Source organism: Sinohyriopsis cumingii, chromosome 3 (genome assembly GCF_028554795.1).
Source record: "Sinohyriopsis cumingii isolate HCF-2022 chromosome 3, ASM2855479v2, whole genome shotgun sequence".
In the NCBI taxonomy this organism is placed as follows: domain Eukaryota; kingdom Metazoa; phylum Mollusca; class Bivalvia; order Unionida; family Unionidae; genus Sinohyriopsis; species Sinohyriopsis cumingii.
Window position 1 is genome coordinate 35,493,998 of NC_142963.1, and position 27,848 is coordinate 35,521,845.

The 27,848-nt window shown below is 34.3% G+C and overlaps 2 protein-coding genes across 3 annotated transcripts in view; one reads left to right on the top strand and one right to left on the bottom strand.

Annotated features, from left to right (window-relative positions):
- Nucleotides 1-27,848, bottom strand: part of LOC149802674 (GPI inositol-deacylase-like) — a 205,915-nt gene that overhangs the window by 72,360 nt on the left and 105,707 nt on the right. The window lies entirely within an intron of this gene.
- LOC149802675 (uncharacterized) lies at nucleotides 1,509-27,689 on the top strand. Of its 2 annotated transcripts, none has more exons than XM_089952046.1 (2): nucleotides 1,509-1,645; nucleotides 21,307-27,689. In XM_089952046.1, the coding sequence occupies exon 2, from the start codon at nucleotides 21,441-21,443 to the stop codon at nucleotides 23,244-23,246; it is 1,806 nt and encodes a 601-aa protein (XP_089808172.1). In that variant the 5' UTR covers nucleotides 1,509-1,645; nucleotides 21,307-21,440; the 3' UTR covers nucleotides 23,247-27,689. The 2 variants fall into 2 exon arrangements, with proteins under 2 accessions (XP_089808172.1, XP_089808171.1); XM_089952045.1 differs by lacking the exon at nucleotides 1,509-1,645 and adding an exon at nucleotides 11,524-11,658.

Consider the following 27,848-nt stretch of genomic DNA (forward strand, 5'->3'; position numbering starts at 1 on the left):
ATAAACTCTGTGTGTGTATATGTGTGTGTGATTAGGATTTTTAACGCAGCTTTAAAAAAAATTCAGTCATATTGCTACGATGTCTGCAGTATGACAGTTTATAGTGATGTCTAGCACTGGGGCATCATGCCACAGACATGAAGCATGAGGTCCCACCCAGTCACATTATCCTGACACCAGGCCAACCAGCCCTAACACTAAAGTCTTAATGCTGAACGCCTAGCGAGGTAACTGTTAGTACCAGTTTTATGAGTCTTTGGTATGATTCAGCCAGGGATCGAACCCACGACCTCCCACATCCGAGGTGGATACTTATATGAAGGTGTAGTACTCAATACAGTTTGATCCATTAAGTCACATTACCATACACTGAAATGCGTCTTACACATATTAAATATCAAAGATAAAATTAGTTACTGAAGCACTAACTGCGGGCCATGATGACCTACTTTTGACATGACACTTTAATTCTTCCCAAATTGGATCCACACACACCAAAATACTAGACCCTAGCAGCATCTGAAAAATTTACCTAAGTAACAAACATTGAACCGTTGCATGATGGGGTGGAAACATATGGACAAATGGATGAACAAAAGGGCTTAATTATTGGGGAATAGTGGTGGCCCATTGGTTAGTGTGCTGGACTGAAAGGATGTAAGATTGAATCCTAGCCCTGGAGCAGTCTGGGTCAGCTACCATGGTATATCCTTGGCAAAGCACTTTACTTCAATTTCCTAAGCACTAAATAAAATACTTGTGCTGCATAAAGCATCAAACCAATTTATCACAGAATTTCAAAAATGGTTGGTGTCCTCTGAAAGCAAAGCAAAATGCTAATCTGAAGGCAAGAAGAAAAAGAGCTTAAAGTTTTGACCAGATAGAGCAAACATAAACACTTTAATCTTATAACCTTTGCTACAATAAAAAAGTTAACAAACCAATAGAAAAAGAGATTGAACTTTATATGCACATTTCCTGCATGTAATTAAAACCTTAAACCGGAACCTGCTATTCACATATAACAAACTTTAACCTCAAACTTATTTATCCCCACAATAAATTACAAAATAATTCAGTAATATAGGGTTGAGAAGAATTAATAATGTCAATCACATACTATTTAACCCAAAGAAGGACAGTTTTAAATGCATAGCTCCTTCCTACAAACATTACTAAAATCATGAATACAAAACTTTAACCTGAGGTGTATATACCGTATATACCGGTACTTGCTTATAAGTAAAGTCAAACTTCAAACTGCACAATATGCCAGCAGATCTTAGTCTGTGTAGTTTGTTAGACGTAATCAGTAGAACAAACAGCAAAGACTGATCTGCAGGTGCATTATGCTACAAAAGATAAGGACATACGTTGTTTGCAGTTTGGCACAACTTATTAGAGAGTATATAAGGTACTGCAAACCCTAACCCTAAACTTTTTCTCATAAACTGGGAACAAATCCATAGAAAGGTATTGAAGAAGGGCAGACACATGCTATTTAACAGGCAGAAGTGAGATTTCAATTTATAATTCCTTCTTGTGAGCCATAATTAAACCTCAAAGACAAACTTGAGCCAACTGTCTACATCCTCTGATGCAGATGCTGACACATTGGAATCATAATTACCTGTATTTTCTACAGGTAAGCTAAAACATTTTACTTTTAATGCACAGACAACTATGATTAGAGCATAGATGGAGGTCTATTTTTACATGATATACACAAAGAACAGCATCTACATTTTTTATTACATGCATGATTTTAAGGGAAAAGCAAGACAGAGAGTCTGTCAGAGAATTATATGATTGCAGATCAGAGTCTGTCAAAGCATTATACAATGGCAGATCCAAGTCTTGAGCCTTGGCAAAAATAGTTCTTCAGCAGTTTATAACTGATGTCAGTATATTTACCGGAAGACTGACAATTAACCTAGAGAAGGAATGAATACAGGAAATTTGTAATGCATTGTATTGTCCATCTGAATTCATTGATATCAAATGTTACCAAACTGTAAATACATACAATTATATCACAATAGATCATACATTATCTGGCCAGCTCAGTTTCGCCTCACCTGTTTTTAAAATATTAATTAACACAGTTAAAGCTGCTTTACATATCACCTGTATTAAGCAATCACCTGTCTTAAACAGTCATTAATTATTGTAGTAATAAACCCATTTTATCTAAACACTTTATCTATGAAGCCAATTTTCTCACATCAAAGAGGTGGCTGTTTAAGACCATGTTGGACTTTATTCAAATGTCAGGTTTCATTTGACAAAGTTGATGTTTTTGGAGCTGTGGTGGTGTGATGGATGTAAAGGTTGCTGGTATGAATCATGCCCAGATCAGTTTAATTTAACTGCTCTGGTTTGTCCCTGGCAAGCTACTTGACTTGCAATGCTTCAGCACTTTATAGTCTTTCATGTCTGTATGTGGCATATAAATACAAGCAAGCTGTTTTACACGTCCTACTTTGAGTACATGTCATATGAGCAGCAGATGACTTGATCTAGAGAAAGACAAATGTGGTAAAAGGTCTGGTCACGTTATTTACCACCAGTGTGTGTGTGTGATTTGGATTTTTAGCATAGCTTTAACAATTTTTCAGTCATATCACTACGATCTCTGCAGTGTGACAGTTTATAGTGATGTCCAGCATTGGGGCATCATGCCACAGACATGAAGCATGAGGTCCCACCCAGTCACATTATCCTGACATCAGGCCAACCAGTGAGATAACTGTTAGTACCAGTTTTATAAGTCTTTAATATGACTCTGCCGGGTTGAACCTGTGACCTCCTGCATCCAAGGCAGACACTCTAACCACTAGGCCACTGGATCGGTCTATTTACTACCAGTATAAGTCTGATATATCAAATCCCAAATCTGTATAGTATATTGGAAATTACCGATGTATCATAAATTTTTGGGGTGTGATTTATCGGACCATTTAACTACATGAATAGTTCTGAAAATTATGTTGTAAAACTAACAAACTGTATTTCAATTATCAAAATAAAGAGAAAACAGTTCTGGAAGTTTTTCTTGTAAAAGTAATCAATACGGTGACTAAGTAAGAATAAAAATCATACATAATTTTAAAAATTCAAAGATCAATAAGATAGATTTAGAGCCAACATTTTAATACAGAACACACTTAAACCGCTCCGGTGGCCTAGTGGTTAACGCGTCCGCCTCGGATGCGGGAGGTCGTGGGTTCGATCCCCGGCCGAGTCATACCAAAGACTTACAAAAATGGTACTAACAGCTGCCTTGCTTGGCGCTCAGCATTAAGAGGTTAGTGTTAGGACTGGTCGGCCTGGTGTCAGGATAATGTGACTGGGTGGGACATCATGCTACATGTCTGCGGCATGATGTCCCAGTGCTAGACATTACTATAAACTGCCACATTGCAGATATCGTAGCGATATGACTGAAAAATTGTTAAAGCTACGTTAAAAATCCAAATCACACACACACACACACACACACTTAACCCCTATATTAGGCCCTAGCTAGGCACTGGAATGTATACTGAATACATTTAACCCCTATATTAGGCACTAGCTAGGCACTGGAATGTATACTGAACACACTTAACCCCTATATTAGGCCCTAGCTAGGCACTGGAATGTATACTGAACACACTTAACCCCTATATTAGGCACTAGCTAGGCACTGGAATGTATACTGAACACACTTAACCGATTCAGCCCTGATCCCGTCTGTAGGCGTGATGAGGCTGTACCCTACTTCAAAGCTCTGCAGCATCAAGGCCATTTAAGATACACCAAAGTGGGTGGTATTAAAAGAAAGCAGACAGATATAGCTCTAAAATGGTATCAAATAATCTGGAAGTTCTAGTTGCACTACAAAATACAGAGAGAAAAACCTCATTTTTTGGACCCAGTTTTTTTTCACCCAAAATTTGCTCAAGATCGGAATGTGATTTTGGGTCTGGATTTTACACCTTTTGGCCGCAGATGTAAGGCATACCAGTCTTAACTGCACACAGACAGGTGAACCTTTGCAAAAACTAGGATAAGGTGTCCATTTGGAATAAATTGCGGTCTCCATACGAAAATAATGGGTCCATTAAGCAAAAAATTAAAAAAAAATTAAAAAAAAGAACTCCAACTTTTACCCTTCTGCTCATGCACAAGCAAAATAACCAATGGAAAATGATGTTTCTAATACAACTAGGCATTATTCTCATGGAAAATCTGTTGAAAACCGCTGTATTATGATGTATTCAGAAATAGCCCCCCGAATGTCTTTCCTATGCACATTTCAGGCAAAAACGACAAAAACCTCTGGGGCCGAATGAGTTAACCCCTATATTAGGCACTAGCTAGGCACTGGAATGCATACTGAACACACTTAACCCCAATATTAGGCACTAGCTAGGCACTGGAATGTATAGTTGGCTTGCAAGATGCAGTTTTTTGACCGATTAAACTGCTGTGACTGGATGGATAGAAAGATGGATGGATGGATGGAAAGATGGATTGCTGGAGAAACTGATAGATGGATGGACAGACTGAAATGAAAGCAACTAGTTGCTTTACCCCCATGAAATTCTGCAAGTCATAACTGTAAAGCAAGGACTATTAGTGGGACATGAAATTCTATACTTCCATTCACCAGCTATTTAACCAACAATACTGAACAAATAACTTTTCTTTGTAAGTCAACAGTAGCACTCAAATGTGAAGAACGTGATATCTATCATTAACCTGTCCTGTAGCATGACGTGTTTAATCTAATAATCACGCAAGCCTTAATTAGCACAACTCAGTAGTTAACACTAGGACATGTGTGATACAATCCTCAATACACATGACAATACACAAGAACAATGAAGCAAAGAACAATCAAGTCGCTTAAAAGACTATTGTAATGCTGCATGGCCAACCAGCTTTAATGGGATTTTATTCTTATTAAATGTACTTTAAATTTCAAGGCACACTAGCATGCACTTGTGTCACAAGAAGAATTGAGGTAAGGACTTGTATGACAGATCTTTTGGGGGTAAAATATTTGTGTAAATATGACAGTTACAAATGAAGCCTGATAGTAACATAAGCAAATCTTTTCAATTTTAACTGCTTAGCTGTTGGTTTAGCATTTTATGTGCAGCACTAATTCAAAAAATATACTTTATACACAAGGTCACACTTGATCTTTTATACCATGCTTGAGATCCATCTTTGACATAATTTTTGACCAAATTGTTACACATTATCACCATACCATTGCATAAAAAAATCTTTATTTGGTAAAAATGATTGTTATCACCTTATAGCTTCACTTGCCCATGTTTCCAATGTTTGAATAAACTAAATTGTCATGAAATCTGTATTCATAAGAAACCTTTTTGTTCCAAAAATGGCAGACAAAAGAGAGAGACTTTTAACTAAACTTCAGCATTGGTATTACTAAAAAAACATTTGAAATTTATGGGACATTACAACTTTCTGACTTGGTTATAAGTTTTAAAACTGTGCTAGTAACATAATCTTAGTAACCTGGGTTACAATTTTCAAAATCGGTGAGCAAAATACAAGAGGTCATTTATGTAGCAGCAAAGAAATGTCTTTTTCAAGGGAAACTGGCAACAAGGTCACACCAATTTCTGCTTTATTTTCAGATAGATTCACTGTTCCATCACATCTACAAACAACCACAAATTTAACAGTTCTAGTCTGAATATATGGGATATTAAAGCATTGCCGAGATCATAAAATTGTGCAAAAATCTTAGTACTGGACGAGGATAATTAAATGAGCTAATATATATACTTGCTTATAAGTCGAGTCAAATTGACAAAGATCCTGATCTGCAATAGCATATAATGTGCCTGCAGATCAGATCCACATTGTTCTACTGAGTACTCTGGACAAACGGCACAAACCCAGATCTACTGGCACAGATCTGGGTCTGTGCAGTGTGCAGTTGGTCTCATATGTGAGTATATATGGTATGTTGAAAATGAATATGATCAAACTGAGATGACAGAACCAAATGGCAATAAAATACACTACACTAAACATTTCTAGATGCACATGGATTTGTATCAAGAGATACCATTACTTGTTTAAGTTAAATTTTGATCCACTGTGTTATCCTTATATTAAAAATATTTAGACAGGGTTTGTTTTTGTGTTAGGAATCAGGAATGAAATGATGATATAAGAAGTTTATTGTTTTTTGTGTTGGAGATCAGGACTGAAACTACTGTTTATATTAGAGATCAGGACTGAAAAGGAGATCCATGAAGTTTATTTGGTTATACACTGGAGATCAGGACTGAAACTACTGTTTATATCAGAGATCAGGACTGAAAAGGAGATCCAAGAAGTTTATTTGGTTATACATTGGAGATCAGGACTGAAACTACTGTTTATGTTAGAGATCAGGACTGAAAAGGAGATCCAAGAAGTTCATTGGTTCTGTGTTGGAGACTGAAGCTGAGATTCATGAAGTTCATTTTGTGTGTGTTAAGAGATCAGGACTGAAAAGGATATCCATGAAGTTAATTGTTTCTGCAAACAAGGCCTACAGAATAACAGCACAGGCTGGACTTGCTAACAGAATCTTGTGAAACTGCTGCCAATAAACATTACATTTATTAGTAAAAACTTTACATGTATTTTCTGAAATTGACTTTTAGACATAGGATTTTATGCATCAAATTCCATTAGAAATGTTAAAGCTATTTAGTTTTAAAAAATGTATCAAAAGCACACCCAAAAATTACATGGATCAATGCCGATAAAAGGAAGTGATATACTGCATAACGCTTTTGTTAAAATGTAAAGAAACCTCTTGCTCTACCTTGGTTCTGTTGTCAATTCTTGTCCTGCCATGTGTGAAATTAGGGTTTTATTATATCGGATTCATATGTGGTAATGAATGGTTTAAATATCAAGTTCATATGTAAATGACGTATTATATTTTAAATAACTTTAAAAATCATGTCTGGGAATAAAGTGAGAGGTATAGTCACCATAACATTATTGCATAATATAAACAAATGCTTCAGTTTAAAACAACCACTCTTGTATGGAGGACACTGGCCTGATTTTATTTCCTCAGGTATATTTCATTTTTTTAAACAATATGTTTTAAGGATTTTATATGCGTTACTTTTATTGTTTATATTATATACCTTTTAATGCATTTAACATCTTTATGTCTTGTATTTTATTTTGTTCTATTTCACATGTTTACTTTTATTTGGAAGTGTTTATCTTCCTAATGTTTCTGTGCAATTCACTACTACATTCTTTGAATATTAAATTTTTTTTGGTACATTTTAACCACTATTGAGCTGATGTGCTTTAAAATGCTGCTACGGTACATACTTTATCATAATTTGTTCACATTTCTAGGAACATATATGATTTTATAGTTTAAACTTCTACTCATAATTTCCATATTTTACGACATACATTTCTCCCACCACAACTTTGGAGTGAGGAGATTTACAAAACACTGACCAATAGTGGTGGTTGTCTGTGATAGCAAGGGAAACTCAAATTTTGGTCAACATATGCAAGGAGGTTGGAGCTAGCCACATTGCTGCTATATGAGATTTAAATCTTGACTATTGAACACAAGTATCTGTCCAGTGATTTTAATATGAACTGACTGAGTAGTCTAAAGCACTCTCCATTACGGATCACTGCCATCTCACCTCTATCTGCGGCGGTTTGAGTCTCGGATTCAGCAAATGTGGATATGTGAGAAAGCTTGCCAGTAGCTTCTCGTGGGTTGGTGGTTCTTTTCCAGGTTTTCCCGGGTTCTTCCTCCACCATTAATACTGGCCGCCATGTATAGCCTATCATGTGCTGAAAAATGGCGTTAGCCCCACAACAACAACAACAACAATATTAACTGATATTTGACTGAAGAAAAAGAATGTCACTTAACTTGATCACAGACTTTTGATACTGATTCTGCTGATATTCAGTCCACAATCTGTACATTACTGGTTGTTGTTGTTGTTGTTGTGGGGTTTAACGCCATTTTTCAGCACACGATAGGCTATACATGGCAGCCAGTATTAATGATGGAGGAAGAACCCGGGAAAACCCCAGAAAGAACCACCGACCCATGTGAAGCTACTGGCAAGCTTTCTCACATACCCACATTGGCTGAATTCGAGACTCAAACTGATGAAGACAGAGGTGAGATGGCAGTGATCTGTAACGGACAGCGCTTTAAACCACTCGGCCACTCAGGGCCCCTACATTACTGGTAGTCAAGTTGGATATGCCTCCAGTTCAAGATCTGATCACATGTATACAATGGAAGCTGACACAAGTTTATTAGACTGAATTACACTCAAAAACAACCACTGTGAAATCCATCAATATATTTGTACTGGTTAATAATTCTTCAAGATGGCAATTTTAAATGTCAGCATACACTTCTTCATCAATGATTGAGTAAAACTCTGTGTTGCTTGTACTAAGAAGCACAGATGGCACATTACCGACTCATACTCCTGGAACACTACATCTAAATCTAAGGAAAAAAGCTGACCAAAAAATTCATGGTAAAAAATAGGGACATTTTAATTGAATGTACAAGCTAATTTCAAACATATTAAAGCAATGTTTGAAGAATAATTCAGATTAGCCAAAGCAGGGCTAAAAAAATAATAATTCTGACACAGGCTCAGGGCAAGTGGTTAAGTTATTTTAAAAAACCCACCTGCCCTGATTTAGTTCCACTTACTCCAAAGGGAAATTTTCTTATCTTTTATCATTGTAACAAACTGATTTAATTAAAGACAGAAATACAAATTTATTTTTTATGACACATAATTTATGCATTAGTTTACATCAGCAAAACTAGTTTGACTCTATTTACTAAAATCTTACATTCCATTTCATTTAAAGCACTGTTTTCTCCCTAATGTAACTGGTACTTGCATGCTACCTAAATAGTTTATTCTTTACAGTGTACTTCAGCAACAATTATTTTGTGACTTTGTTCACTTAAATTTTGAATCATTTTAACTTAAAGCATCGTTAGAAAGAATAGCATTAAATTTCATAATTACCCGTAGAGGATGCACAGCTATTTAAAAGATACATATGCGGTATCAGTGGAATCTGCAGGAATCAACTAATGGATTAATATCATAATAACTGTTTATTCATTGATACACTAAGCATGTGACATCAAACACAAACTGCTCATTATTATTCACAAAAGACAAGTGAGCACTAATCATAGGCAACCACTGAAATGTCAAAGACAAATAATATCTTTCCTCTATGTTCATGTACATTTGCTTCACTTGCTAAAGTTACTGCTTATACAAGTACAGACATAATATTCTGAGGGTGAGGGACCTACAAATGGAACCCTAGAAGAGTTTTTAATATTAATTATGTACTAGTATCTTTAAAAAAGCCCTTAATATCACATTTTATCATTTTATCTCTCAAGGTCTTGACAGGCAAACTTGATTAGTATTAAGGTATTTTTTTCATGTGATAAACAGAATTGTATGTTTGTGATCAGTTCATTTGCAATGAATATGAATTCTGCTTTGTAATTCCTTTTTTTATGTGCTAATGCAAAAAAGAAAAATTTATTTCAAGTTCAAAAGAATTAAGCATTTGTGCATGATTTGGTTGGCTAGAGTGTCCTAGACCTTCAAAAATTAAACTTCCTTACCATAAACTGGGTTCTTTAAGTTTTTGCAGTTCAAAACCTGGATTTAAACATGTGCAAAATACATACAACTTAAAATGATAAGGTTTTTATTTTGTGTCACTGCAAAGGTTGAACTTCAAACAGATGACATATGTGCCAGAAAGTAACAATTTTTAAAACCATGCAGTAAAACCCTTGAATATATTAGCATAAATTAAGGTCAAAGCGATCCAAAATCACTACAAAATATATTGGTTGGTTTGTAATTTCTTGCAATATATTTAATCGAATATCTAGCCCCAAGTAAAGGTCATTACAGAAAAACAGCATGGGAAAAAATACACTGTAACTCGTTGTCCAGAAAAATAAAGTTGAATGAACAGGTCATAAAACTTGTAAAGGATCTTTGACTCAGTATATCAAACATGATAAGAAAAGGTGATCATCACAAAAATTTTCTGCAACAAGAAATCTGTGCAGCTAATTTATGGCAGATCATAAATTGCTGAAGATTTCCAATGGTCTTACATACTTTTCACTGGCTTCATTCTTTTCTTTTACAAGACTGTTACCGAAGTTATGAAAATTGTGTAATTTTTTCCCATTATTTGTCAAGAGACAGAAGTCACAACCCTATCATTTTATGTCTAATCTCTCCCAGAGTTCATAGCACTATGATACATCTACCATATGTACTTGCTTATAAGTTGAGCCAAAACTGCAAACAACAAATATCCTGATCTGCCATCCCATTGTTTTTTCTACTGATTACTCCTAACAAACTGCTCAGACCCAGCTCTTCCAGAGCATTATACGACAGCAGATTTCTGTCTGTGCAGTTTGCAGTTGGACTCAACTTATAGGCAAATAAATATATCATTTTGTCATATCAATAAAACTACATCACATTATACTAACTAGTGACATTTTAATGATGACATAACAATACAATTTTATACTGAACTGTAAAAAAAATGTTGCATTAAAACCAGCAGGCATCGTAAATTTCTTACATTTTGTAGGGCATCAGCATACAAAAAATTAAGCCCCCCCCTCCCCAACATATGTAGAATATACCCAATGTGCCCTGCTGCAGGCTGTAAGAAGTTACTAATGATGGAAACTTTTTTTGTCATGGGTTGTGTCCCTTGTCATGGGATGTGTCACTTGTCATCAAATGTGTGTCCATTGATGATGTTTAAGCAAAGAAGATCTTGGACATTTTTAATCAGCACAATTTTGATATATAAAAAATGGACTTGGTCTTTTAAGGATAATACTCCATTTTGGCTTAATCTTGCTTTTGTTTGCCTTTCTGGGGATTCAGAAACTTATCTGAAACTGTACTGTCAGGAATGTGCTGATGTGCCATTTAACCATATGCATACATTTATCTTTCTACACTAATGAATGTCCTAATTTTGCAAACTGTCAATATGAATAAGCCAAATAAACAGAGTACTCAAAGGATCAGGGATACAGTACACTGAACCTATAAATTGCTCGAGTCCAAGGGAACTATGTCAGAAAATGTATCATGGCGAGAATGGAGTGGTAACATAACAGAAATCACAAGTCTTGCATTGGATTCCAAAATGAACAATTTTCTGTTGTTTTGCATCATGCTAGACATATGGATAAACTTTACCTAAATACACAAAATTTGATTGGAAAAGAAAGTAAATAGACATACCACACAGTTTTGGGCATTACCTTTGTCAAGACCCCTCCTTTCATTTACTTTTAAAACTCAATCATTATGAAGAAGGTGACAACATATGAGAGCTGATTAAAGGGAAAGTGATAAAGTGCTCTGCAGGGGTACTGTAAGTTGTTTAGACAGGCAACAGTGATGACAGTTTGGATAGTATTTTAACAGTGTAACCAGGAGATTTAGTGTATTAAACCATACATAACAATCATTCAAGATCGCAACTGCTTACATCTAATCTATTGAAATTTGACATCATGTGGTAAGTCTCTTGGTCTCATTGATTCTATATCCCCACATGACTGTTTGTCTGTTGTTCTGATATCTTTTATTCTCTTTCCATGGCTGCACAGCTTTTCAAATTCTGGACTGCATTATGTCGCCTTTTCTAAATATTTCTGCATTTACATAGGCCAAGTTATAACTAGTGTCATGTGTACAAATACTTGTAACTGCATAATATACTGCAAAAAAAAGATGGTGCACTTCATGTGAAGTGCAGATGATACAAATGTTAATGGTTTGTTATTTTAATCTTCTTAAAATAGCAAATTTTGATCCTTGACATATGCACACAAAAAAAAAGATGGTAACAGAAATATTATCTCAGATTTTTACATACACGTATGTAGACAGCAGTTACAAGCTCAGTGACTGCAACTTGACTGGTTCACACACGTCAAGAAAAGGAAATATCGATCACAAATCATGCCATACAAAACTGAATGTTTTCTATGGTTTCTCATTTCACCAAGAATGACATTATACAGATAAAAATGAGAAACAACTTTAGGCTGTATTATTCATTAAAAGATATTTATTATATACATTTATTCAAACATACTTTAAGCAGGTATATTCACTGATATTGTCCTTTAATAAAAACTGTCTGCTTGCCAATTTAAAATCCCCCCTTACAAAAATACTGGGGTGGGGGTGGGGACAATTCTCCCACTGTGAACATCCCGGAGAAAGCACTGCACACAGATCTATTGGAACAAATATTTGTTGCTGTTCTGGGTTTTAGGAACACAATTATTCAATAAAGTATGCCCCTACCCGCCCACTCCCATCATCTCAGGGTTTATTTAAACCCATAGCATTTGGTTTCATCAGTCAATTTTCAGGTCATCTTAGCTAATGGCACCCACAATTCGTAGAGTAGAAACAATTTAGTCCTGCAAACAACAGATGCAGATGCTGCATAGAGTAGAAACAGTTTGGTCCTGCAAACAATAGATGCAGATGCTGCATAGAGTGGAAACAATTTGGTCCTGCAAACAATAGATGTAGATGCTGCACAGAGTGGAAACAACTTGGTCCTGCAAATAATAGCTGCAGATGCTGAATAGAGTGGAAACAATTTGGTCCTGCAAACAATAGATGCAGATGCTGCATAGAGTGGAAACAATTTGGTCCTGCAGACAATAGATGCAATGCTGCATAGAGTGGAAACAATTTGGTCTTGCAAACAACAGATGCAGATGCCACACTGAGTGGAAACAATTTGGTCCTGCAAACAACAGATGCAGATGCTGCATAGAGTGTGCTGATTATAAGCTTGTTTTTGCCCACAAAAAGATAAGATAATTCTGGATCACTCAGTGCCATTAGTCACTGTCGATCAGCAACATCATTTCAGCCAGTCAAGTTTTTGCATGTTTATCTTAAAGCATTTTGAAAAATAATGTGAAAATTATGGCATAAATACCTTTTCTTATGATGTAATGATCTTTTATTATGGCATAATATCATGCAATATGGCATAATGTCCTTTTCTTATGATGTAATACCCATTTATTAAAGCATAATGCCCTTTTAAAGTGTCACAGTAATGCTACAGAAATCATGTTTGACAATATTTCTGTCCTGTGCCAAGACTTGATTTAATGGAAAACAATTGGCACCACAACCCGAAAAGCTTAGTCATCTTATGGCTTGATTACACAAATTTGAGAAGACAATCAGAAGATATTTTCAATTATATGATCAATGTAATGTGTGAAATTTACCTTTCCATTACATGCTATCAAGTCTATATTATAGAAAACTGAAATTTCAATTTTCCCTGATCAAACTACATTGCAATATAACAAGGCCATAATGTGAAAACATTTCACATTATCAAAGCCTGATCAAACTACCTGGCAATATAACAAGGCCATAATGTGAAAACATTTCACATTATCAAAGCCTGATCACGAACAGAATGATCAAGAATTTACAATGGCATTAAAGCGCATTTTTGAAGCTTGAAAATACCATCTTAAGAGAGCCAATCAGAAAAGTAACTTTCCTCCTGATCACATATTCAAAATTGCAAGACTGTATGTTCAAGCCTCAAGAATGCACAGTCCTATTGTCTTAAATCCATGATCATGTAATTTGATCAACTTCTGTGCTTGGCTCTCTCATTACTGTGCATTGATGCTTCAAACTGAGACCCTGCCAAGCCGTTTGAATTTGCAAAACAAGAGTTACTGTTTTTTGAACTGGAGAACTCATTTGTGCCTAATGAAAAAAGCCCAGATGCAGGAGTTACAGAGATCACACTATTGGTCCTCTTGAGTTTGTGTACCAGTAATTCAGCCCCAAAATCAGAAATCATTTCCAAGTTATGATATTAGCGACTTGTCATGTGCTTTCATGAATACTGAACATGCAGCCTTTGAAATGGAACCCTAACTTAATGCTTCTGCGTGCTACACAGAATTGGCAAAGCTGGGGTTACGGACATTGTTAACACATTAACCCCTGGAGGTTTTTGTCAGTTTCACCTGATATTCGAGTAGGAAACACATTTTGAAAGCTATTTCTGAATACATCCAAAAACACCAACTTCCAGGTGATCTTCCAATAACATACTGCCTAGTTATGTTAGAAACATTGTTTTTCATTGGCTATTTGGCTTGGGCATGAGCAGAAGGGTAAAAGTTGGGAGTTCTTTTTTTTGTTTTGCTTTTTTTTTTGCTAAACGGACCCATTATTTTTGTATCAAGTCGTCTCTTTATTCCAAATGCCCATCTTATCTTACTTTTTGCAAAGGTTCATCTGTCTGTTTGCAGTTCATACCAGTTTGCCTTCGATCTGAGACCAAAAAGTCTAAAATCCAGACACAAAATCAGATTCCGACCACGGGCAAATTTTGGGTAGATAAAAAAATGGGTCCAAAAAATGAGGTTTTTCCAGCTGTATTTTGTAGTGCAACTAGAAATTCCAGATTATTTGGTATCATTGTAGAGCTACATCTGTCTACCTTTCCCTAATACCACCCACTTTAGTGCATCATGCATGACCTTGACGCTACAGAGCTCGGCAGTAGGCTACTACCTCTTGCCATGTTAACTCGTCACCAGGGGTTAATGTGTTAAAGGTAATAAGTTGAAATCCCATGAGATAGGATTAGCTGAATGAGCCACACAAAAATCCAAATTTGGCTACCTTGGTAACTTCAACAATCGAACCTTTCCACAAAACATTAATTAAATCATACTGAGATATGAACTAGATACTAAATGTTTATTACATTTATGGTCACAAGTCATTTGTAAATAATTTGCTTACAACAAATTAATATCTAACACCTGTGAGGAACTTTTGTTGATCCCTTTCTACTTCAATCTAATTTACAAGTGAAATCGTTTATCAGTTATTCAGTCACACTTTATTGGACTCTTTGCTTGCCAAGATGTATATCTTTCAACTCTTGTAATGGTCATTGTCAAATGTCATTTAGATTCAATAAACAATATCAATATTATACACTACAGTTAAAAATAAAAATAAAGAACCACTTTCTTAAAACAATTACATGATTTTAACATATACTCATACAAAGAGTTTTAAAAGTTTTGATTCACATCATGGCTTAATATATTAAATCCATGGCACTCTAAGAGTTTAATGCTGTAGTTTACAGTATCACATATTATCCATCTTATCCCCTGTGACTTTTCCAAATGACCACTATTAGATAGGATGTTACCAAAAGTAAAACTGTCAAATAATTCTTATGAAACAGGAGGCCAATACTGGCCTGATATTGTTCACCATGGCACATATTGGTTGAAATAAACAATGTAGTAATAAGGAAGCAGGGCTGCAGACAGGATTTGTGGGTCTTACGAAAAATTCTCCAGTAGGCCCCTATGTATTACAAATTGTAACATCTGTAAGCCTCTGAAATATCGTCCAAGCTCTCCTACCCCGTCTGCGACCCTGTAAGGCAGGTGTGTTGAAAGGCAACTATGTTTGAATGACCAGCTCTTTGGTTGAAACTGACCATAACAAAATATTTTTTTAATTGTATTTTTACTTTGAGTACCTTCATCTGAACAAGATGATCCATTGGAAAGGTGTTCATGCTACAAAATATGTTTAGGCAGTTTTGGAAAGAAAGCAGTTTGTTTAAATATGTAAACATCCCTACCATGTTTGATCAAAAAGCCAGCTGTTAAATAAACTAAACAGATTTTTGACTGGTTGCTAAGGAAGCTTCAAATTGCTATGGCAGCTGCTCTAGATATAATGTTTACAGAGCATGACTTAAGAAACTTTCCTAACAAGTTTAATTCAAAATGGTTCTGCTTTTCTGGAAAGATGTATTAAATCATGTTTTCCAAATGGTTGCTATGGAGACTACACTGTTGTTAGGAAGCCCACTAGACAATTTTGATAAGCTACCAAACTATAAAATACCAAATTTAAACAAATATAGCTCAGCTGTTCAAGAGAATAAATTAGAAATAGGATTTCCATCTGGTAGCTAAAGAAGTTTCATCACTGCTATGTGAGCCAGCATGGGCATAATTTTGATACAGCGTAACCTAACTAATGCTGGCTCACCTATTCTAGAGAAGTTGAAAATAAGATTTCCACCTGGTTGCAATGGATGTCACATCTTTGCTAGCGGAGCCACTATAAATATAATTTTTGCACAGCATGTCCAAAACATCATTCCTTTTAAGTTTGATCCAAACTGACATACTAGTTTTTGAGAATTGAAAAATAGCAATTGTGGATAATACCCAAACAATAAAAAAAAAATCAAGTTTTTCAAGTGACATGTCATGTTCTGGCAGGTATGAAATAATGTTAATGATATGTTGATACCCAAATATGCCTACACTGTTTTGACCCCCCACCCCTCCCAAAAAATTTCTCAAGCTGTAGGATACCAATTACATAAAAGGTTAAATGTGCTGAGTGAAATTATTTCACAATGAATTATATATTATTTTCATAATGAATTATTTATTATTTTTATAAGGAATCATATATTATTTTCATAAGGAATCATTTATTTTTTCATAAGGAATCATTTATTATTTCATAAGGATTCGTTTACTGTTTTCATAAAGAACCATTTATTATTTTCATGAGGAATCATTTATTATTTTCATAAGGAATCATGTATTGTTTTCATAATGAATTATATATTATTTTCATAATAAATTATATATTATTTTCATAATGAATTATTTATTATTTTTATAAGGAATCATTTATTATTTTCATAAGGAATCATTTATTTTTTCATAAGGAATCATTTATTATTTCATAAGGATTCATTTACTGTTTTCATAAAGAACCATTTATTATTTTCATGAGGAATCATTTATTATTTTCATAAGGAATCATGTATTGTTTGCATTAGGAATCATATATTATTTTCATAAGGAATAATTTATTATTTTTAAATTGAAGTTGTTCATTTCAATGTTTATGGTAGCTAGGGAAACATCCTGGTTTTATTTTTATTTGCAAACCCAAAATATCTTTTTTTATTATTTTACTATCCATTGCATCAAGTTTTTAAATTGTATCTGCTCTCACTAATTTCTGGGCTCTTCTTTTACCCCCGTTTCCATTCTCTGATTTATTAGCATTATTTACTAAAGACTAAAAGTACAACCTTTCTTTACACTCTCCTTGCAAAAACAGGGTCTTAATCAACTGTTTATTAAACTAAACACTTGATTGTTGCTATCAACATGTTATAAACCCATGAAAACAATCCCAGATGTAAAGTGTGATGTTGTCACTATATTTTCTGATAATGTCCCCAGCCAAGTTGGAATTGCAGGCATGTGGTTTTGCCACCTCAATTTGTATTTCATTTGTTTCATATTTTATTCTTTACAGATGAAATTTTGGAAAATATTCTTTAGAGAAAAAACATAATAATCATCACCCTTTTTATGGTAATAAAACTGTACACATGGTAACAGGTGTGTTTCACAATTGCTTATGATCAAGGCATCAACTGCATTACATGTATATCTCATTGATTGACAGCAAATATTTCAGTGTTTGTTTTGTACATGTACAATGGTGGACTATCATAGCTGAACAGTCTATTTAGCTGTTATTAGACAGGAATTGTCCCAAATTGAGTGAAAACCATAAAATTTATTATAAAAAAACAAGGGTGCAAGGATAAATACGTTCCAGCAGCTATATCTTGATCCTATGTATGCATGTTAATATATATTTTGTTTACAATTTTGTGTTTTGTAAAAGGTCTGTGTGTGTGTGTGTGTGTGTGTGTGTGTGTGTGTGTGTGTGTGACAGAAAAGATGGTAGTCACCAATAAAACTTGTAAAATTTACTATCTTATTGTCCAGATATACTCTTAAGATTCTGGGTCCATATGTTTTAAGCTGTTTCTTTTTTAATTTTTAATCACAAGATTTAATAAAAATTATAAATTCTATGCACAAACCAAAAAAATAACTACAAATTATTTATGATTTGAATGACCTTTTTAAGTATGAAAACTTAGAGTACAGAAACTGCAGACAATAAGGTATATTCAAAAATCAGAAGAGATTTGCAAATCTAAAGTATTCAGTTGCCATGTACGTAACAGCAGTGACTTGTTTGAAGGCAAACCAGTTATACTGTATGTAATAACAGTGACTTGTTTGCTGGCAAACCAGTTATATTGTATATAATTACAGTGACTTGTTTGCTGGCAAACCAGTTATACTGTATGTAATAACAGTGACTTGTTTGCTGGCAAACCAGTTATACTGTATGTAATAACAGTAACTTGTTTGCTCACAAAGTCATTACACTGTACATGATAACAGCAATCTCTCTAGAAGATTATATCCACTGATTCATAACCAAAATGCTAAGTAAAGTTTCATTACAGTAGGTTAATGTATTCAAGTAAACATGTCACAAGACATTTCATTATGTATCAGGAGCAGAGAGCAGAGATAACCATGCCTATCATCAGCATGGCACATGAAGGGTTGAAAAATCCAAAACTAGGCAGAACAACTAATCTGAACTTGGGCAACCAAGTATCTAATAGTCTAACTAGATTTTAATGTCCATCCATGGTTTATAATGAGCTTGATTACTGCAATCAACAACCAAATCATGAATAGCACAATATACACCCACCCACCCACCCCATTTTTAAGAAACCTATGTGTAGGTACTAGTAGAAAATGGTTGACTTTTGGAGATTATTGACTAACATGTTAATCAGTGATAAGTTTTAGTGTATACTGAAAATTTTATGCAAATTGGGTGAAAAATACTTAAGTTATGACAGTGTGAATTTGTATATAATATAGCCTACAATGTGATGGACATTGGGCCAAAATATCTACAAGCTTTCAGTGCACATCACATGTAAATCACACAAGCCACATCCCTTTGCCAGCATTAGTATTGGTCAGTAGTAAATATGTATTGGCATGTGTTAGGGTTTGACTGACATATTGCAATACATTAATTCACACTATTGCTATGTGAATTTTTAGAAGTCATGGTAGTTCATTTTACAAACCATAAAACTTGTAATCCAAGGGTCCCAGGTTCAATACCTACCAAGGCCAGCCTGCCTCTGTGTGTCCTTAGAAACAGTGCTTAGCTTCAATTTGCTCAGCATTATACTGCCATAAATGATGTGTTAAATCCAACAAAATAACAAACATAAATCTGTCAACTTAATTAAGGAACAGTGGATATCATATTGCATAGAAATCAGTATAGAAATCATTTACTGAAAATATTATGATTATACATACATACATACATACATACATACATACATACATGCATTCATACAAGGTAATTTCAGTTTATTGTCCGATCAAATCTGTATTAAGCAGCCACTTCTGGTAAGAAAATTACCTTTCAAGACAAGAGGGTGCTTAACAGAGGTTTATTCCCAGTTTTACATGATGGGTTTTGAAAACTCTGACTGTTTAAGACAGATGATTACTTCATGCAGGTGTCCTTGAAGACAGGTTTGATTCTAATGGAATTCAGCAGCTTTTCAAATTACCTACTGTACTTGTATGGTAATCAAATGACTCACTGTACTTGTGTAGTGATCAAATGACTCATTGTACTTGTGTTGTAATCAAATGACTTACTGTACTTGTGTGGTAATCAAATGACTTATTGTACTTGTTTGATAGTCAAATGACTTACTGTACTTGTGTGGTAATCAAATGGCTCACTGTATTTGTGTGATAATCAAATGACTCATTGTACTTGTGTTGTAATCAAATGGCTCATTGTACTTGTGTTGTAATCAAATGACTTACTCTACTTGTATGATAGTCTAATGACTCACTGTACTTGTGCCATAATCATATGACTCATTGTACAAGTGTGGTAATCAAATGACTCAATGTACTTGTGTCATAATTAAATGACTTGTTGTACAAGTGTGGTAATCAAATGACTTGTTGTACAAGTGTGTTGTAATCAAATGACTTGTACAAGTGTGGTAATCAAATGACTCATTGTACTTGTGTTGTAATCAAATGACTAGTTGTACTTGTGTGGTAATCAAATGACTCATTGTACTTGTGTTGTAATCAAATGACTTGTTGTAAGTGTTGTAATCAAATGACTTGTTGTAAGTGTTGTAATCAAATGACTTGTAAGTGTTGTAATCAAATGACTTGTTGTGCAAGTGTCATAATCAAATGACTTACTGTACTTGTGTGGTAATCAAATGGCTCATTGTACAAGTGTCGTAATCAAATGACTTGTAAAAGTGTTGTAATCAAATGACTTGTACAAGTGTCATAATCAAATGAATTGTTGTACAAGTGTGACCTGTTCCCATTAAAATAATTTCCAGTATGTGGCCTATGGTTTATATAAAAAAAATCCACAAAAAAATTATTGCCAATATTTAAAGGTTAGTGATTCTTTGCTTTGACAAAATTCATAAAGAAATATTTTTTAAATGTTCTTTTCTTCCATGATAGTAACATAACTTTTTGTAATATTTATTTAGTTATAACTTTCTTTCTTTGCTGGAAAATAAGTTAATTTTTTCCAGCACTGGACAAGGCTGGTAAAGTACTTTGTCACCTTAAAGTATCTGACTTGAATTTTGATAAAAAACACAAAATAACCTAAAAACAGTTAAATACTGGAATGGATTATTTGTGTTTAAAATCCAATTAAAGCAATACTGAATGGCAGCACTCTAGACTAAACTAAATCTGGATTTAGATACACGCATCACATACCTTTGGCATTTGGAACATTAAAAATGCTATTGGTACATTCCAATCTTGTAAGTAAATTAACCAGCAATACTTAAATCACTCCTTATCTATTTATACAAGTAAATCTTGTCAATACACTGGCAAACATTCTTATGAAAGGGGAAAACACATGGTCTGAATACTGATTATAAAAGAACATGGCGAGTCAGTTCTAGCTAAAGCAACTTGGCACATAGTTACACCTAAGAATGAGTAATTTTTATTTCATTGCCAACAGTGTGCAAGTTTGAAGAAGATAACAACAAATGAATTATTTTCAAACTAATGTGAATGAATAGTTTCAGAATACTGAATCATTTATCACAGCATGATAACATTGTTACTTGAGTATTAAATCAATGCTTATGTTTTTGCAGACTCAGTTTACAGAGAGAAGTCTTTCAAGCTACAAAATGTATGAGGACAGGGTCAACCAAACCAATTCAACTAAGAAGTGAAAGAAAAGTTTTGTGCAGGTTTGGATAACAACCAGTGACAAGAAAAGAGAAAAATGAACCAAGAAGCTCTTAACCATCATGCCGAACTTCACGAATGGCATGATTTACATGTGCTTCACTCCAAACTGGGCTACAGCGAAGGAACTGAGGTGCATTATCTCCCACCTAAGAAACTACACCAGATTGAGTCTTGGAGACAAGATGTCAATCAATGTCTAAATCCACCCAAGAAACTTCAAAAGAAACAACTGTACATGAGAATAAGTTCCTCTTATTTAACTGGAAGGCCAGAGAAAAGTTCTGATCCAACAAAAAGGCGATGCCAATCTGCTAAAGTCAGAAAAAATTCAGAAAAGACTGTGAACATAGAGCGTGTATCTAGTGCCAAAAGTAGAACAAGGCATGGTGGAAACGATTTGCATACTGTTACAAATAATATAGTGGATTCATCACTCCATTATTCAGCTCAACGACAAGAAATCTATAGCAGACCCAGTAGTGGGAAAGTCAGATCAATAGCTGTCAATAATAGAGCAGTGTTAAATGTGGACACTCATGCCAAGAATGCAACTTCAGAGCTTGAAAAAACACATAAACATCTGAATGGTTGGGTCAGTCATGGTGACAAAAAGGAGGTTAATAACTCCTTGTTAAGAGAGAACTTGCCAAGCAAAGCTGATCAAAGTCAAACAGATTTGGAAACTGGTAAAGTCACAAAAATTGGCCATTCTGGTGGGGAAAACAGAGACCAATTTTTGGAAAAAGAGTTGCAAGAATCAATTCCTATAGGACTGATAAATGACTCTGAAGGATTAAAAAGAGATAATGAAGAGAATGTGAAAACTGAAAAAGTTGATAACCAAAAAGCAGATGACAAACTAGATTCAAATTACACTGAAGCTGAGAGACACAAATCAGGCAATACTAACAGAAGTACTGAGGAAGGTAATGGACTTGACATTAATGACCTTGACATGGAATCTCTAGGGCGACTGATTCATGTTAAAAGCAGACCTATAATCACATCAAGGTCATCATCAAACAAAATTTTGAATTTTTATTCAATTGATGACTGTAAGCTAACATGTCGATACAGACCAAATACATTACGAGAAAGAGAGCCAAGGATTAAAGTAACTTTAGCACAAAAGAGTGAAACTGACAAAAGAGACAAGATTGATGAAGAAGACAAGATTGTTATAGAAAATGATACATCTATAAGTCATGGAAATAAAACTGAAAATGAAAATTTCTCTCAGAATCCTGGTGATACTGAGGCCGGTGTTTCAAATGTTGTGGGAAATACTAAACATGTCAACGGAGATGGTGACTATGACATCCAGACAGTAACTTCAATATTTGATGATACAGTCACTCTGTTGAAGACAGCCAGTCTATCTAGTCATTATGATGACAAGAACTTTATGTCCTCAAGATCTGATGTCACATTAGATTTACAATCAAATAATATACCTAACACAAATGATGCATCTGAATCTATCACCAATCCTTCAAACTATGGACGAATAACATCTTTAAACGCCCCATCTGAGCATACAAGACAACGGGAGAAAAAGCAAGTTAGTCGGCCTGTGCGAGTATCCAGGGCTATTGACATTATGGTGGATGATAGAAAAGTAATGAATACAATGCACAGGGACTTTGATGGGAGAACAAAAGTGGTTGGAAGGACCATAATTGAGAAAAATGAAGGAAGTGAAACATTTAAGCGTATGAATCAGAAGTTAAAAAAGCAAATTGAAGACCTGATGCATAAAAGAAGTGCACAAGTGTACCAAGTTTATCACAAAAGGAAAAATTCAGAATCTGGAAGTGTTTTGGGGAGTGTAAAATCATGATCATATAGATCTAATGAGTACAGCTGAATACTGTCAAATCTGGATCAACCAGAACTACTTAGTAGGGCTGAATACTGTCAAATCTGATCAACCAGAACTACTGAGCAGGGCTGAATACTGTCAAATATGGATCAACCAGAACTACTGAGTAGGGCTGAATACTGTCAAATATGGATCAACCAGAACTACTGAGTAGGGCTGAATACTGTCAAATCTGGATCAACCAGAACTATTGAGTACAGCTAAATACTGTAAAATGGGGATCACATGGAAGCTATTTGGGTACAGATAAACACTAACTATGATCACACAGAACTACATCAAAGGGCTATATACTGTAAAAATAGAATCAAACAGAATGAGTAGGGCTAATTATTCAGGATCTTACAGAATATCCTAACAAGGCTAAATGCTGTAAAATTGGAATCACAAAGAATAAGTAGGACTAAACGTGACAAAATCAGGAACACACAATATTACCCAGGGCTAAATATTGTAAACTCTGGCTCACATAGAATTAATTAATAGGGCTAAAAATATCATAAAATCATGATCCCAAAGAAGTACATAGCGAGTTAAAATATCGTAAATTTGGGAACACACATTATGAATGGGGTAAATATGATAAAATCAGGATTGCACAGAACAAAAGAGTAAGATAAAGTACTGTAAAATCTGAATAAAACATTTATATCCTTTTTGTTTATGTAAATAAAAGTAATTTCCACATAATTTGTATACAGATATATTGATACTGAAATTGACTGCAACTATGTGAAAAGTTCAAAATAAAGGCATATTACATAAAGATGGATAATGGATACAAAGTTAGCAAGAAAGCAAAATCTGAACAAAGTAAACTGCAGTCACAAATTAACTAATAAGGCACAGAACAATCATATGAAGATAAAATTTATTGTCATAGACATTGTTTTATATTTACAAACATATACACCGTTAATTTTGTTACAAGAATTCTGGAAGGCACATTTGCTGGTTTTACTTTCCATATCCACTTGTTTTGACACAAACACTTATCATTCAGATTTGACAGTAAGCTAGACAGGAATATCTTGGACATTCTCCTGCTGTGTGGAGCAAATAATTTATATTTTATTAGTTGTTGTTTAAGTTTGCTATTCATGTTTCAAAGCAAAATGCACACAGTATAAAATCAATTTTGGGACAATTTTTTCAGTTATATATAAGTTACTCCCAAATAAACTAGGCTTAATTTGACTTCATTTTCTTTTCTGGGTTTTAAATTTCATGGTTTGCATAACGCAACACTATTACTGGCATTTAAATCTATGTACAAGTCTCTGATAGGGAACTATTCTTCAATCAGACTCTTGTGTGGTTCCATGTTAGCTTTGTCATATGAGAGTGATAAACAATGGAGTTTTTCCCATAATGCTTGAACAAGATTTTCCCAAAAAACTGAAAGTTCTTTCATAGGCTGATTATGTATTGGTGCCTTATGTAAATGTGATAACAAGGTTTATTACATACCCATTGAATATTACATGCTTGATATGACATTACACATCACGCACCCAGATTAGAACTACTTATGTCTTCTTTGATATCCACGCATCAATATTTTTGGATATAATGAATCAAACTTATATAAATCCAAATTTGTTTTTAATCTCCTTCATACAGTAAAGCTACAAATATTCTGAATGCATAAAAGAAAGGGTATAAAAACCATATTTATATTTTGTTTTGTATTGGAGAAAGACATTGCTGGATATGGCTAATGAATACATCTTAGACTGACAGCCTTCACTTATCCATGTGCCATATCAACTTGTTCTCTCCACAACTCCAAATAAAATACATACGTGTGCAGTTTTATCTATGTGTCATACATATTAAAATATTCACTTGTTGAATGAAATATACATCCGCTACTGTAAGTGGTATTACCAGTAAATTATACCCTGTATATTTTTGTTTGAAAGACTGCATAAAAAACCCCACTGAAAAATGATAAGACTGGGGTAGGTGTTTATGCAGCTTCAACAAATTTATACCAAAATGCTTCTATCAGTAACAGAGATCAAAAAGTATTTTACCAAGCCCTTGTTTGGTGAAGTTCTCACAAAACTGCGAGTCAGTATGAATGTGACTCGCTGGGCATGGGATCCTAATGTTGACAGAGATAGATAATTTTTTGTCCAGTCTTTGCGTTTGCAGCATGATACACAAAATGCATAACATTGGTTATCGCGTGAAATAACAGTGAATGCAGTTTATCTAAATGGGTGTGAAATGTGTGTTGCTTCTTTGAAATACATTTTATTTAAGTTAAAAGATTTGTTTGTTAAATTGATATGGTGTTACAGTAAGTACATAAGCAGATCTCGTATGAGCGGTTTCACACATTGATTTGTGATTTATCTCTGCTGGGAAATGGCCAAATATTCTACATATCTGTAAAAATGGTAGTTATTCTACGATTTACAATACATCTAAAATATCTTGGCAACTTTTTTTTAGTAAAGGGAAAATGTTAAATCCTCCTATTTTCCTTAGTGCATATCTGCTCACATCTACATTGCTTCCACCAATGACCAAAGTTGCTAAGGTGATACAAATTTTAAGATGGCAGTTAACAACATTTTCGGCAATCAAAACATTGAAAATCTGTACAAGACTGCCAAGCTGCAATACAAAATGTCACGGACAGCTAGTGTAACATTTTTTTGAGGTTGTTTAATAACCCCAGGGACTCAATTTCTGAGGGAAAAACTTTCATAAATACACAATTTGGCATTTAATCAGTTAGCCTGGAGAAAAAAAATTAATTCAGAAAAAAAAAGGAAAAATGCAGGCAGATAATGTGTGAATGCTCAAGTTAATGACAGCATGATCTGGAAAGAAAAATTCAACAGTACAGATGAGCCAGATATTCCAACATGTAAATGTAAGCATGAATTACTTGTGCTCTTGATAAAACGTTTACAACAATAATATAAGTGTCCAAGGAAAAAAATGATAATGCCGTGCAGACGACAATGTTAAGGTGGCAAAACTGTCAAAACATGTAAGATATTCTCTTTTTTCTATATTTTAGCACTGTTTTAATGCATTGGAACTATCTAGTACTTTCCTTTGTTTCTTTGATATTTTGTGTCCCCCAAAGTTTATGGATAAATGTGGATACAATATCCTCTGCCCTTGGAATCCATGGTTTCACTGGCATAACACTGTTCAGAAATGGCATAAAAGTGTACTGTATCATAAGCAAGGTTGCTTTAAACTTAATTAGTACCAAACATATATTCATCGCAATGACCATTCCATATGTACTTGCTTATAAGACAAGTCCAACTGCAAACTGCATAGAACCAGCTCTGACACTGCATAATGTGCTGGCAGATCTGTGTCTCTGCAGTTTGTTAAAAGTAATTAGTAGAACAAAGATAGACCCTGATCTGCAGGTGCATTATGCTACTGAAGATCAGAATCTCTGTTTACAGTTTGACCCAACTAATAAGCAAGTATTCTTGGTACCTGTGTTGTACAAAGGAACAGGCTATATACTGAAGCACTTTACTGTGGGAAATACTGTAGGAGTGCTGTACCGTTAATGATCCTATTAATGCAGTGTGCTTACCATTTTCTTCCAAAATCCAATATAAATTTGGATAAAATTTACAGTATTTCTCCCATGATAAGACCTGGGGATATGCCTCAAAAGTAGTGGGTGGACGTATTATAAAAATACATCCTTTATAAGTATTCCCACCAATTTTGTAACAACTGGGGTGGATTTATTACCAAACATGGGTTTATCATAGAACAAGTATGGTAATTTATACAGCACCAAATAGTATTGACCCTTGATGCACTGGCTTAGTCTCTGCTACCTCAGTTAATTGCAGTTCTAGACAAGCAAATACAGCAAAGACAATACTCCCTCACAATAAGGTACTTCAGTATAAGGTAGGTATTGTCAGGGATCCAATTTCATTATTTAATAGTGTTAAATATATAAGATGACCTCACTTAAAAGGCAGTCCACTTATGTTTCCTACAAACAGCATTGTAGTGAGGGTGTACTGTTTCGATAAAATCTTTCACTTTTGAAGAGAACTGTATTGCTTTGAAAGCAAACCAAAGTATAATTGTTTTGTTTTCTTTACAGTCAAAAATCCTTAGCCTTGACAATTTTCTGTAAAAATTTTTGTATTGGAAAATTATTTTGATTATGTTTGGTTGTTTTTCCTGTGCTGGTAATTTTATTCAACAGCTTTGCTTAACATATTACTATACCAATGTTTTTTGTTTTCCGAAAGTGAAATGCTTTCTGAAGTATACAAATTTGAACTAATTGTGAGTTTTATGCCGTGGGATTTTGTAATGTAGTGTTTACATTTATTTAAAGTGCCAAATCTGTTGGGAAGCTGAGGTAAATAAATATATAAACAAGTTTGAACATCTTCCTTGTCATTCCTTAGAAAGCTCTTTTCTTCGATCATATAGGAATTTCCAGTATCAAGGAGGTATTATTTGACACAGGTAGCACCTACATTAAATATAAAAATTAATAATAATAATAATAAGAAGAAGAAGAAGAAGAAGAAGAAGAAT